Source organism: Mytilus galloprovincialis, chromosome 2, assembly GCF_965363235.1.
Source record: "Mytilus galloprovincialis chromosome 2, xbMytGall1.hap1.1, whole genome shotgun sequence".
In the NCBI taxonomy this organism is placed as follows: Eukaryota; Metazoa; Mollusca; class Bivalvia; order Mytilida; family Mytilidae; genus Mytilus; species Mytilus galloprovincialis.
Window position 1 is genome coordinate 70,627,403 of NC_134839.1, and position 12,062 is coordinate 70,639,464.

The 12,062-nt window shown below is 33.1% G+C and overlaps 1 protein-coding gene across 3 annotated transcripts; it reads left to right on the forward strand.

Annotated features, from left to right (window-relative positions):
• Positions 1–1,135: 1,135 nt before the first annotated feature.
• On the forward strand, positions 1,136–10,708 carry LOC143064293 (failed axon connections homolog). 3 transcript variants are annotated; one of them, XM_076237030.1, is made up of 6 exons: positions 1,136–1,420; positions 6,461–6,584; positions 7,127–7,323; positions 8,298–8,491; positions 8,960–9,076; positions 10,416–10,708. In XM_076237030.1, the coding sequence occupies exons 1-6, from the start codon at positions 1,314–1,316 to the stop codon at positions 10,517–10,519; spliced, it is 843 nt and encodes a 280-aa protein (XP_076093145.1). In that variant the 5' UTR covers positions 1,136–1,313; the 3' UTR covers positions 10,520–10,708. The 3 variants fall into 3 exon arrangements, with proteins under 3 accessions (XP_076093145.1, XP_076093147.1, XP_076093146.1); XM_076237032.1 differs by having other exon boundaries at positions 1,138–1,420; positions 8,960–9,080; XM_076237031.1 differs by lacking the exon at positions 1,136–1,420 and adding an exon at positions 5,328–5,368.
• Positions 10,709–12,062: the final 1,354 nt, after the last annotated feature.

Here is a 12,062-nt window from a genome sequence, read left to right on the forward strand (position 1 = left end):
CATAAGCAACACGACGGGTGCCATATGTGGTGCAGGATCTGCTTACCCTTCCGGAGCACCTGAGATCACCCCTAGTTTTTGGTGGGATTTGTGTTGTTTATTTTTTAGTTTTCTATGTTGTGTCATGTGTACTATTGTTTGTCTGTTTGTCTTTTTCATTTTTAGCCATGGCGTTGTCAGTTTATTTTAGATTTATGAGTTTGACTGTCCCTTTGGTATCTTTCGTCCCTCTTTTAATGGAACCCAATCAGAAAAGTTCGAATTGTTTATGGAAAGAACATCGATCATCAATATATCTGAAAGTGAAATTAAATAATCTGGCTTCTTTGATCCTCTGGTTTTTGACAAGTGTCAGAGCTTCTTTGATCCTCTAGTTTTTGACAAGTGTCAGAAGGAACTCCGATTCATATGAAAATAAGAAGAGGTCTCATCTACTAGTTAGACTCGCCTAGAACATGAACCTCGCATTCAGGAAATTTCCGTTTAATTGCCGGTCCAGCCAGAGCCAGAGCAATGTCTAATACACATTTTTCTAGCATTGACTAGTTAAAGACCTAAAAAATAATGCGATATTACAAAATTAAATCCTGTATAAAACCCTTTACTAAAATATCCCTCTCACATTAACCATCTTAATCTTCAATATTGCTACCAAAATGTACCCCACTTTTTATAAACCCGAAATCATAAAATATCTAGTTAGTGAACAATTCCTTCCATTTTTTTGGAACCTGGTAAAGTAAATTACGATTTTAGAAGTATTTGACTCTAAAACCGAAACATATATATCAAGCTATCTGAAAAAAATATTTAAGTCAAACACTACGATAAAATGAAATTAGAGTTAAACTTCCCAAATCTAGACATTGAGTATTTGAATCAAGCACGAGAAAAGCGATACTAGCTAAAACCAAGGATTTGTATAGTAATATAGTTACTATACAAAATGAAATCCTTGATAAAACTTAGTTATATATATATATTATATCTAAAATTAGAAACAGGGGATTTACACAAGCATAAACGTTACAGTTTTTATCCTGTATTGATTATACATGATATAGTACGTGCGAATTATCTGTTTTAATAGATTTAAAAAGGCTGCAAAGTGTTTACAAAAACTTAACAGTGACCCGGACCCATGCTTATGTTATGCTTGAGCTTTTATAATTTTATCGAAAATACATCTGAAGTTTTGAACTATTCATGATTTGTACCTGTATATAACTAGGCTAACCAAACATTTAAACACACACTCTACTGAGTGCAAAATTGTGTACATACATTGATTATCAATAGTGTTAGACACAATCATGGAGAGCGATGATGTATTGGTGTGGTCAAAAGCAACGGGAACATTCCTGGTTTCATCAGCCTTGCTTTACATCGCATGGAAAAAAATGAAAAGCAAAGCGCCTAAGTAAGTTAACATCATGTTTACATATTATATGTTCTTCGTCGCTTTTTCAGAATATCAAGATATATATAAGTAATAGTTATTTATAATAATGATAAGTGTGCATATTCTTTATGAACAGATTTCTATAACATATTGACTGGAAATTTTAACCTGAATAATCCAGTCGTTCTATTCCGATCAGTGTCCTACAGAGGTGTGTACTAGTAGTGATCTACACACCTCTGAAGGACACCGGAGGCGGATTTAGTGGGGGCAGGGGGCCTGGGACCCCCTTTAAAGTTTCATCGGGAAATTTGGTTGATTACATAGGAAATCACTGAAGCATGACCGGAGCGGCCCCCTCTTAGGCAGTCAGTAGGCCCCCACTTATTAAAATTTCTGGATCCGCCACTGGACACTGACTGCAAAGAGTGCGCAGAATTATTCGAGTTATTGAAATCAATTTAAATATAAAACTCCCAAGCTACCAGTACATATATAATCCGTGATAACTGCAGTTGTATGAAGCTTTTTTTTGAAGAATTTCACTCTTCTTGTTACTAAACAGTGTAGTCTGAAATCCATTCTCTCTACGAATATCACATAAGGTAGGCTTAAAAATTTAACAAGTTGAATAAAGAAAAGTCATACATCTCTTTACCAATTATTTTGAGGTAAAATTTGAATGAAGTAAGTAAAATTCTGATTTTCTTATATTTTAAGCAATACGTCAGCTATATTTAGTGTATACAATGGTTGTAATGGGTTATGTCTGTTTGTAAGGTATCGTCTGACCTTGACCTCGTTTTCATGGTAAATTGGTAAACATAAATTTGGCTTGGTTATCTAGTTCTATCTCTCGTATACTTTAAGCAATATGTCAACCATATTCGTTGTATTGATTGATTGTAAGAAGTAGACGTATGTCTGACTTAGTTTATCTGACCTTGACCTCATTTTCTTGGGTCATGTTTATGTTATTTAATGTGATACTTGTAGTAAAATTTTATATTTAGGACTGTCAACCTAAAATCTATGGTACGTTTAGCAGGCGAGGCATTTCAGCATGTACACTTTTGCAAATTTTGCCTGTATACCATCTGGTCATGTTGCTCGTTCATTATATTTTACACGTTTTAGTGTCATCTTTTGGATTTCATATTTTGTATACATTTTCCAGCGATTGCTTCATGCATGGCATTTATTCTATGCATTATATTTAATTCATTGTCTTTTTGATTATCGATTTATGATTGGTCTGTACAAGAGGGTGACATTAAAATAAATATCTCCCGCTGAGCCATTGGATAGAGTAAATTATCTCCCTCGGTTTAGCAAATCCAAATCTGGAAGTGTAATAACGTTCCATTTATACACGGAAGGAGGATTTCCCTCGATATATTGACTTGACAGTCATATGTTTGTGTAGTGTATATATAAAATCTTGTTCATTTTTGGTAGATCTCATAAACCTAATGTATACTCGCCTAGAACATGAACCTCGCATTCAGGAAATTTCCGTTTAATTGCCGGTCCAGCCAGAGCCAGAGCAATGTCTAATACACATTTTTCTAGCATTGACTAGTTAAAGACCTAAAAAATAATGCGATATTACAAAATTAAATCCTGTATAAAACCCTTTACTAAAATATCCCTCTCACATTAACCATCTTAATCTTCAATATTGCTACCAAAATGTACCCCACTTTTTATAAACCCGAAATCATAAAATATCTAGTTAGTGAACAATTCCTTCCATTTTTTTGGAACCTGGTAAAGTAAATTACGATTTTAGAAGTATTTGACTCTAAAACCGAAACATATATATCAAGCTATCTGAAAAAAATATTTAAGTCAAACACTACGATAAAATGAAATTAGAGTTAAACTTCCCAAATCTAGACATTGAGTATTTGAATCAAGCACGAGAAAAGCGATACTAGCTAAAACCAAGGATTTGTATAGTAATATAGTTACTATACAAAATGAAATCCTTGATAAAACTTAGTTATATATATATATTATATCTAAAATTAGAAACAGGGGATTTACACAAGCATAAACGTTACAGTTTTTATCCTGTATTGATTATACATGATATAGTACGTGCGAATTATCTGTTTTAATAGATTTAAAAAGGCTGCAAAGTGTTTACAAAAACTTAACAGTGACCCGGACCCATGCTTATGTTATGCTTGAGCTTTTATAATTTTATCGAAAATACATCTGAAGTTTTGAACTATTCATGATTTGTACCTGTATATAACTAGGCTAACCAAACATTTAAACACACACTCTACTGAGTGCAAAATTGTGTACATACATTGATTATCAATAGTGTTAGACACAATCATGGAGAGCGATGATGTATTGGTGTGGTCGTTCTATTCCGATCAGTGTCCTACAGAGGTGTGTACTAGTAGTGATCTACACACCTCTGCAGGACACCGGAGGCGGATTTAGTGGGGGCAGGGGGCCTGGGACCCCCTTTAAAGTTTCATGGGGAAATTTGGTTGATTACATAGGAAATCACTGAAGCATGACCGGAGCGGCCCCCTCTTAGGCAGTCAGTAGGCCCCCACTTATTAAAATTTCTGGATCCGCCACTGGACACTGACTGCAAAGAGTGCGCAGAATTATTCGAGTTATTGAAATCAATTTAAATATAAAACTCCCAAGCTACCAGTACATATATAATCCGTGATAACTGCAGTTGTATGAAGCTTTTTTTTGAAGAATTTCACTCTTCTTGTTACTAAACAGTGTAGTCTGAAATCCATGCTCTCTACGAATATCACATAAGGTAGGCTTAAAAATTTAACAAGTTGAATAAAGAAAAGTCATACATCTCTTTACCAATTATTTTGAGGTAAAATTTGAATGAAGTAAGTAAAATTCTGATTTTCTTATATTTTAAGCAATACGTCAGCTATATTTAGTGTATACAATGGTTGTAATGGGTTATGTCTGTTTGTAAGGTATCGTCTGACCTTGACCTCGTTTTCATGGTAAATTGGTAAACATAAATTTGGCTTGGTTATCTAGTTCTATCTCTCGTATACTTTAAGCAATATGTCAACCATATTCGTTGTATTGATTGATTGTAAGAAGTAGACGTATGTCTGACTTAGTTTATCTGACCTTGACCTCATTTTCTTGGGTCATGTTTATGTTATTTAATGTGATACTTGTAGTAAAATTTTATATTTAGGACTGTCAACCTAAAATCTATGGTACGTTTAGCAGGCGAGGCATTTCAGCATGTACACTTTTGCAAATTTTGCCTGTATACCATCTGGTCATGTTGCTCGTTCATTATATTTTACACGTTTTAGTGTCATCTTTTGGATTTCATATTTTGTATACATTTTCCAGCGATTGCTTCATGCATGGCATTTATTCTATGCATTATATTTAATTCATTGTCTTTTTGATTATCGATTTATGATTGGTCTGTACAAGAGGGTGACATTAAAATAAATATCTCCCGCTGAGCCATTGGATAGAGTAAATTATCTCCCTCGGTTTAGCAAATCCAAATCTGGAAGTGTAATAACGTTCCATTTATACACGGAAGGAGGATTTCCCTCGATATATTGACTTGACAGTCATATGTTTGTGTAGTGTATATATAAAATCTTGTTCATTTTTGGTAGATCTCATAAACCTAATGTATACTTGTTACTGAGTCTTCATTTTCAATTAAATTGATTGATTGAAGCTATATCATTATAACATTTTAAATTTATCAAGATAAATATGGTTTAAAGCTTCTTTATACATTTGTTTCCATTGTACTGTGCAGTTAAATAACCTTTTTCAATGGTGACAGAGTCTTTATTCGACGTACTCTGCAGTTTAGAATTGTTGCAATTCGGAAGCGTGAGTGCGCATGCACGTATAGTAGGACTGCACGTATCGTGAAACCACTTATTAAAACAGGATGTTTTGTTGCTGCAAAGCTCATAAGTAAGTTCAATTCATGTTTGCACATAAGTTTTTGGTCGCATAGTAGAATATCAAAATATATAATTATAATAGTTATTAATAACAATGATAGAACGTACATATCCTTTATTAGTTGATGGCATCAACAGAACATCCTTCTACGATTTCTAGAACAGGCTTGGACCAAATCATGGACTGTATGGTGATACTACCTGCATAGAGTGATTACCGTCTATAGATGGATGAAATTGTCACTTTTTAGAGGGATATATTTGTTTAGACTTAATTCAATGCGAAAAGATGGCAAACGGCTAGTTACGTGTGACATTAGGATAATCTGTAGCATTATAGGTATCACTTATTGCACTCAACTAAAAATTGAGAAGCTCAGTTTTCTGCTAAAGTGACACATTTGCAATTTAGGTGTACCTATTTGAACACCTGGTTAACAACATTAAGAACAGTTGACCTTTAAATTTTATGTTAAATCTAACAATACTTTATTGAATTATGATGAACAAAAGATTGTATATTCAGTCAGTTTAACAGTAAACTAGACATGTCTCGCGGCATAATAGATAAAGTACATCAACTAGTGCAGTTTACTTCCATGATAAGCAGAGAATGCGCATTTACCATGCTCTGCTTTACGTCCAGTCTAAACAATAAAGTAGTAACTTTATTCCTCTATAGAAGGGTAATCACTCTTTACAGGTATTATCACCATACAGGGGGTTTATTCTGTACAAATCACTTGCTCAACTTTTTCACAGTTGGAACTCCGGTATCAACTTAGTATGTTTTTCTGAATTCAATACGGTATATACTTGGTACGTGTATGCACAAAAGAGCACACTCGAAAAACCTTTATTTCATTATTTTATTTTATAAAGATTGTCACTTACCAGTCTAACCAAGGCCATTTGTTGTACCAAACTATTTGTGAAAACCATATCTCCTTATTTTGAAAGTCTACATTCGTGTCAACTCAAAGTAAATGATTGTCATACAACACCATCAGAAACGAGAACCCCCCCCCCCCCCCAAAAAAAAAAAAACAACAAAAGAAAAAACTATCCTGTTACATTCTATGTTTTTTTCTCTCAATTCTAGTAAGGAGCATCCACCAGATACAGTAATAGTTCATCATCTAGGACGAGGACCATATGCACCCAGTTTGACACCATATGGTATTAAATTAGAAACGTACCTGCGAATGGCAAAAATTCCATATAAAGTAGGTATTAATCCAATTACTAACATTCTGAAATAAGTTAGAGAATAAAAGTTTGAAGATCATTCTTTAAACTAATAAGGACTCTTTCAATATCATTTGTCGTTTACTGTCATTTTTGAAATAAAAAGAAAATGCACGTTGTTTTTAACTACATTTATATTTGATCTCCAGAAGAAATCTTTTTTTGGCCCCGCATCCGTAATTTCCTTTATTTAGTTCTTGATATCTATCTTTCGTGCATTGAAATCAGATATTTTTTATTTTTTTTTCAAATTTTCGAACAAACATCGTTATTTTTTTTTTGCTTATTTCAGAAATAATTAAAAGATTAACAAAAAAAAAAACCAAAAAAAAAAAAACCAATCCAGATCATTAGATTTTTCTTTTTTGACTCATTTTATTTATAATTTTAATTTGTATGAAATATTGTCATGGTCATTTAGAGATTCTTTACTTGAGATGCATATAAAATTAATAACAAATAATCCATCACCCTACACTAAAGCTTTACTTTATAGTTCACAACGTATGTTGATTTTTAGAATGAGCACGGATCCGCTTCTAGCAAAAAAGGAAAATACCCGTGGATTGAATACAATGGAGAGTGTTTATCAGATACTGAATTTTGTATAGAATTTTTAAATGATAAACGAGGAATCGATCTAGACAGAGACTTTACAGTAATGGAAAGAGGAACAGCAAGAGCTTTCCAGAAAATGTTAGAAGAAAACACTTATTGGTATATCAATTTTTTTTTTAAATATTCACGTTCTGTGACATTAATTTCAGAATACAATAGCATGTATTAACAAGCAATGCTCAGTACTAATATATTTAAAAGTCTTAGATTATTAAGGTTTAAAAAACATCATATTAAGAGCTTTTGCAAGAGTCGGCTCCCGTTTGCGTTGGCTTTCATATTTTACAATGAAGCTACAGTTACATATCTGTAAACTCTAAATACGACAATTTCCCCACTAACAAATTTCCCTATTCTAAGTCCTTATAAATATATACATTATTTATAATACCCCATTCCTATGACTGTGTGTCACATTGCAATCACCTGGTCCATCGAATCGTTTATTCGTTTGTCAATTAGTCGCAACAATGTCCATAGGTAGGACTAAACAGTGTTACTAAATATTTTATTAGCAGGTTTTCAATAATAATTCGGATCTGGCAGATACCAACTTTTTATTTGTCAATAAGAAGTTGTATCTGGCAGACACCAACTTTTTCTTTGTCAATGATAAGTCGTATCTGACAGACACCAACTTCCTGTTTGTCAATGATAAGTCGTATCTGACAGACACCAACTTCCTGTTTGTCAATGATAATTCGTATCTGGCAGATACCAACTTTTTCTTTGTCAATGATAAGTCGTATCTGACAGACACCAACTTCCTGGTTGTCAATGATATGTCGTATTTGGCTGCTACTGACTTTTTACAGGTGCATATAATGCAACGGGTTTTAACAGACGCCAAACTTCACCCTGACCCGAGACAGTAGTTTAACATGACAACATAAAACGACACAATATAAAATATCTTGTTTCAAGTTATAAAGGATTCTGTTAACTATAGTTTAGCCTAAATGATGACAATAGCCTTTGGACTTTTTTTCATTCGCAATGATTTCATATTCAATGCACATTGATTGACAGACGTGGTAATCCGGCTTTAGAATATATTTCTTTTTCCATAACAGGGCATTTGCACTTGATAGATGGGTATATAATGTTTGGGCAGCTTGTAAAGCCATGAAAGTTCCATCATTAGCTGGTTATTATGTTAGACGTCAAGTGAGGAATAATACGTATGCCCATGGTATTGGACGACATAGTTCAGATGAGGTGTATCATATTATGGAGCTTGATTTAAAGGCCCTATCAGATTTCCTAGGTAAAGCGTGAGTCTCTTTGGAAACATAATTGTTCACCTGATATGCATTATATTCCACCAGTCATACATGATATGTCCACAGATTATTGTAAAAGTGAAAAAAACAAAATGTCCTGAAATCTTACCAAATCCTTTATTATTTCTGAATTGTTCCAAAAAAAAAATTTTTTTTTTCATCAACAGCATTTTTGAAAGTTACTAAAAGAAATTAGTCCATGGATACATTTTCAATATTGTCTTCTGTTTATTGCACTATTCAATGCTATCAAGTATGCTCAAAGGAACACATTAAGGGCTCGTATAAGTTTCACACGTTCTGTAGAAATTTTTACAAACTGGTTAAAAATGGAACAATGTTTTGGTATTAGTTAACTGTATAAAAGTCACATGAAATTACATTGTAAAGTTTTGACAAAAAATAAAACGGAGCTCATAACCTCATTTTCGTAACTTTATCATCTGTTGTAGGTAATAAAAAGTTCCTGCTCGGAGACAAACCATGCCAGGCAGACTGTAGTGTATTTGGCATTATTGGTAATGCTTACTGGCAATCTTTCGGAAGTCCAGTAGAATCAGCAGTCAAAAGCAAGTATTAAATATGTCAAATATTCAAACGTCTTGCTTAACCTCGAATGCGATGCTTCCGAATGCGAATTTTATTGAACAATAATTAAATAATACCTAGAAAAGTTGAAATTTATAAGGTGATTGATATTATCATTATTTAATGCAAACATCTATTTATATAATTTAAAGATCATACGTGTTAATGTATTTTAAGTACGATGAGTTCAAAAAGTACAATATTAACCAAATCACAGACTATTTTTTTGTATAATTTTGTAATCTTTTACAAAAATCTTCTCCATTTTATCCACTGGACCGAATAGAATTAAACTTAGCCACAAATTTCAGTGGGGTATCTTGATTGAAATATGTATCCGGTGACCCTGTCATCAAACCAACATGGACGCCATGGCTTAAAATAGATCATAGAAGTCTGTGGGAAAATTGTTATAAAACAATTTCAAATGGTCACAACTTATACAGTAATTTAAAAAAAAATGACAAGGGGTTTCAGTAAGTATTGTAAGACTACACTGGGATAACCTGCTTTTAATTTAACTTACCCGGCCAAATTAAACTTGGTCTCAATCATTATTTGGGTATTTAATACTATTTATGATTTTAACAGTTAAACCTTATTATATATATGATTTCCAAAAGCCACAGTAGATACAGGTGAGCTACACAGGTGAGATATACATGTGAGCTACACAGGCTACACAGGCTCTTGAGAGCCTCTAGTTTTTATTTGCTTTCACAAGGAAACTCAAACCCCAAAAGCTTATGATGTATATTACTTCAATACTAGAGAAGGTATATGCCCAATAAGGAAATACATAGTATTAAAAATAAGACAAATTACCATAGTGTCAACCTTTCCTAAAGGAGCCGCTTCATTATCAGTTCGCCAGCAGCGGAATAAGCAAAGTACCGGAAAATGAAAATAAGGAACAGAGAAAAGGAAATAGTTTTAGTACACAAAAAAAAAATCAAGGCGTTTACACAATACGCTTACTATTTATAGTGATTGTAGGTGCAACATTTTCTTTCATTACACCTTTTAATCAGATCGAACATTCGAAAATATAAGTTTTTGATATGAGAAAATCAGATGAACTATTTAAGGCAAAAGCAGTGTTTAGTATATTAAGTATTTTTTGCAATTTAGTAAAAGATATAAATGGAGGAGATAAAAAATTTGAAAACAATGTTAATTGGTTACAATTTCATGATGAAAACATGCATTTAGAGAACAAAAATACACAAACATTACCACAACTTGAAGGATTTGATACACATAACTACAGTTACAATTATTGGACATATTTGTTTAAAGAAATCTAAATTTTATTTTTAGAATATAGGAACTTATGTGATTATTGTGAAAGAATGAAACAGACATTCTGGCCTGACTGGGACGAATGCATTACCCATGGACATACAAAAGAGGCAACTAAATAATTACATTTGGAATGAGCTTGTCTGCCTGTTTGCACAGGGTATCATAAAAACACGAAAATAACATTATTGCATTCACATCATATATCAAAAGTGACTTGTCGGTGTACATTATTGTTTTTGTAGCATATTTGTATTTTGTTAAACTGTCGTTACGCATGTCGCTATAATAAAATAAAACTTTCTTGCTTACATATTGCTTATATATTTGTTATGTTTGGTGGACGTGTATTTCCTTTGACAGCCAATCATGATTTCTATGAGAACTAACCTTGTTCCCCTCCTCCCGACTTATCCCTTGATTTATACGAGGTATTATACTTCATAAAGAAGTTTCTCGTAAAGAATTAAAAAAGAAGCTCGAATTATCATTTATCTTCACATTCCGCTACATAGATCGATCATGTCCTCTCAACAAAAATTCTAATCTTGGTGACTATGTTGATCTAATCCATCTCATTGAACTTGATATAATGAAAGGATACCACAGATAAAATTAAATCTGCCTCATATCTTGACTTTCATAAAATTGACAATGAGGGTCGGTTGAGAACGCAACTTTACGGAAAAAGAATTGATTTCAGCTTCTCAATTGTGAACTGTCCTTTTCTATGTAGAAACATTCCAGCAGTACCTGCATATACAGTAAACATCTGTCAATTGATACGATATTCCAGAGCTAAAGTTTCCAAACACTATTTCCTTGATAGAGGTTTGCTATTGGACCAACGATTATTCAACTCCTTTGAAGTCATCCCAATTAAAAAAATTACGGAAAACCATCATGAATTTTCATTACACATGTCGCTATAATGAAGTAAAATTTTCTTGCTTACTTTATATTTGTTATGTTTGGTGGACGTGTATTTCTTTTGACTGACAATTAGTATTTCAATGAAAACAAACCTTGTTCCTCTTCTCCCGACTTGTCTCTTGATTTATACGAGGCATACTTCAAAAAGAAGTTTCTCGCGAAGAATAAATAAGCACTTCGAATTATCATTTAACTTTACGGTTTGCTTTTGTGGAATATGTGTATCACAGGCGACACAGGCTATTTCCCCCCGTCTCTTTTCCTCCAATAAGACTTGCACACCGGTTTTTTAACAGATGTTCTTAAACCTGCTGACTGCCATCGTGATTGCAAAACAAACGAATACAGATGTTCCAAGATGGATCTTTATTATTAAATAAATACCAAACAGAAGCAGCAGGTCAGCAGGGTTTAAGAACATCCGATGTCCGACCTGCTTGTCAAATCGTTTTGTAAAAATATACTTTTTCACTTTTAGTATTTTGGAAAATGTTGTTTGTGCTGTATTAGACCCCTCTTCGGTATTTGGAAGGCCTTATAAATTGAGGTAAATTATAAGGCCTTCCAAATACCATTTCGATTCCTAACAACACTTAAGAAACATTGATTGGTGTACCAATTTTGCACCTATGTTTGCGGTATAATATCTTTTCCCAAAGTTTATTGTTTTCTGCTTGGAATTACATCAATAATTATGATCCATTTTGTTACATCTGATCATCCGTTTATTTG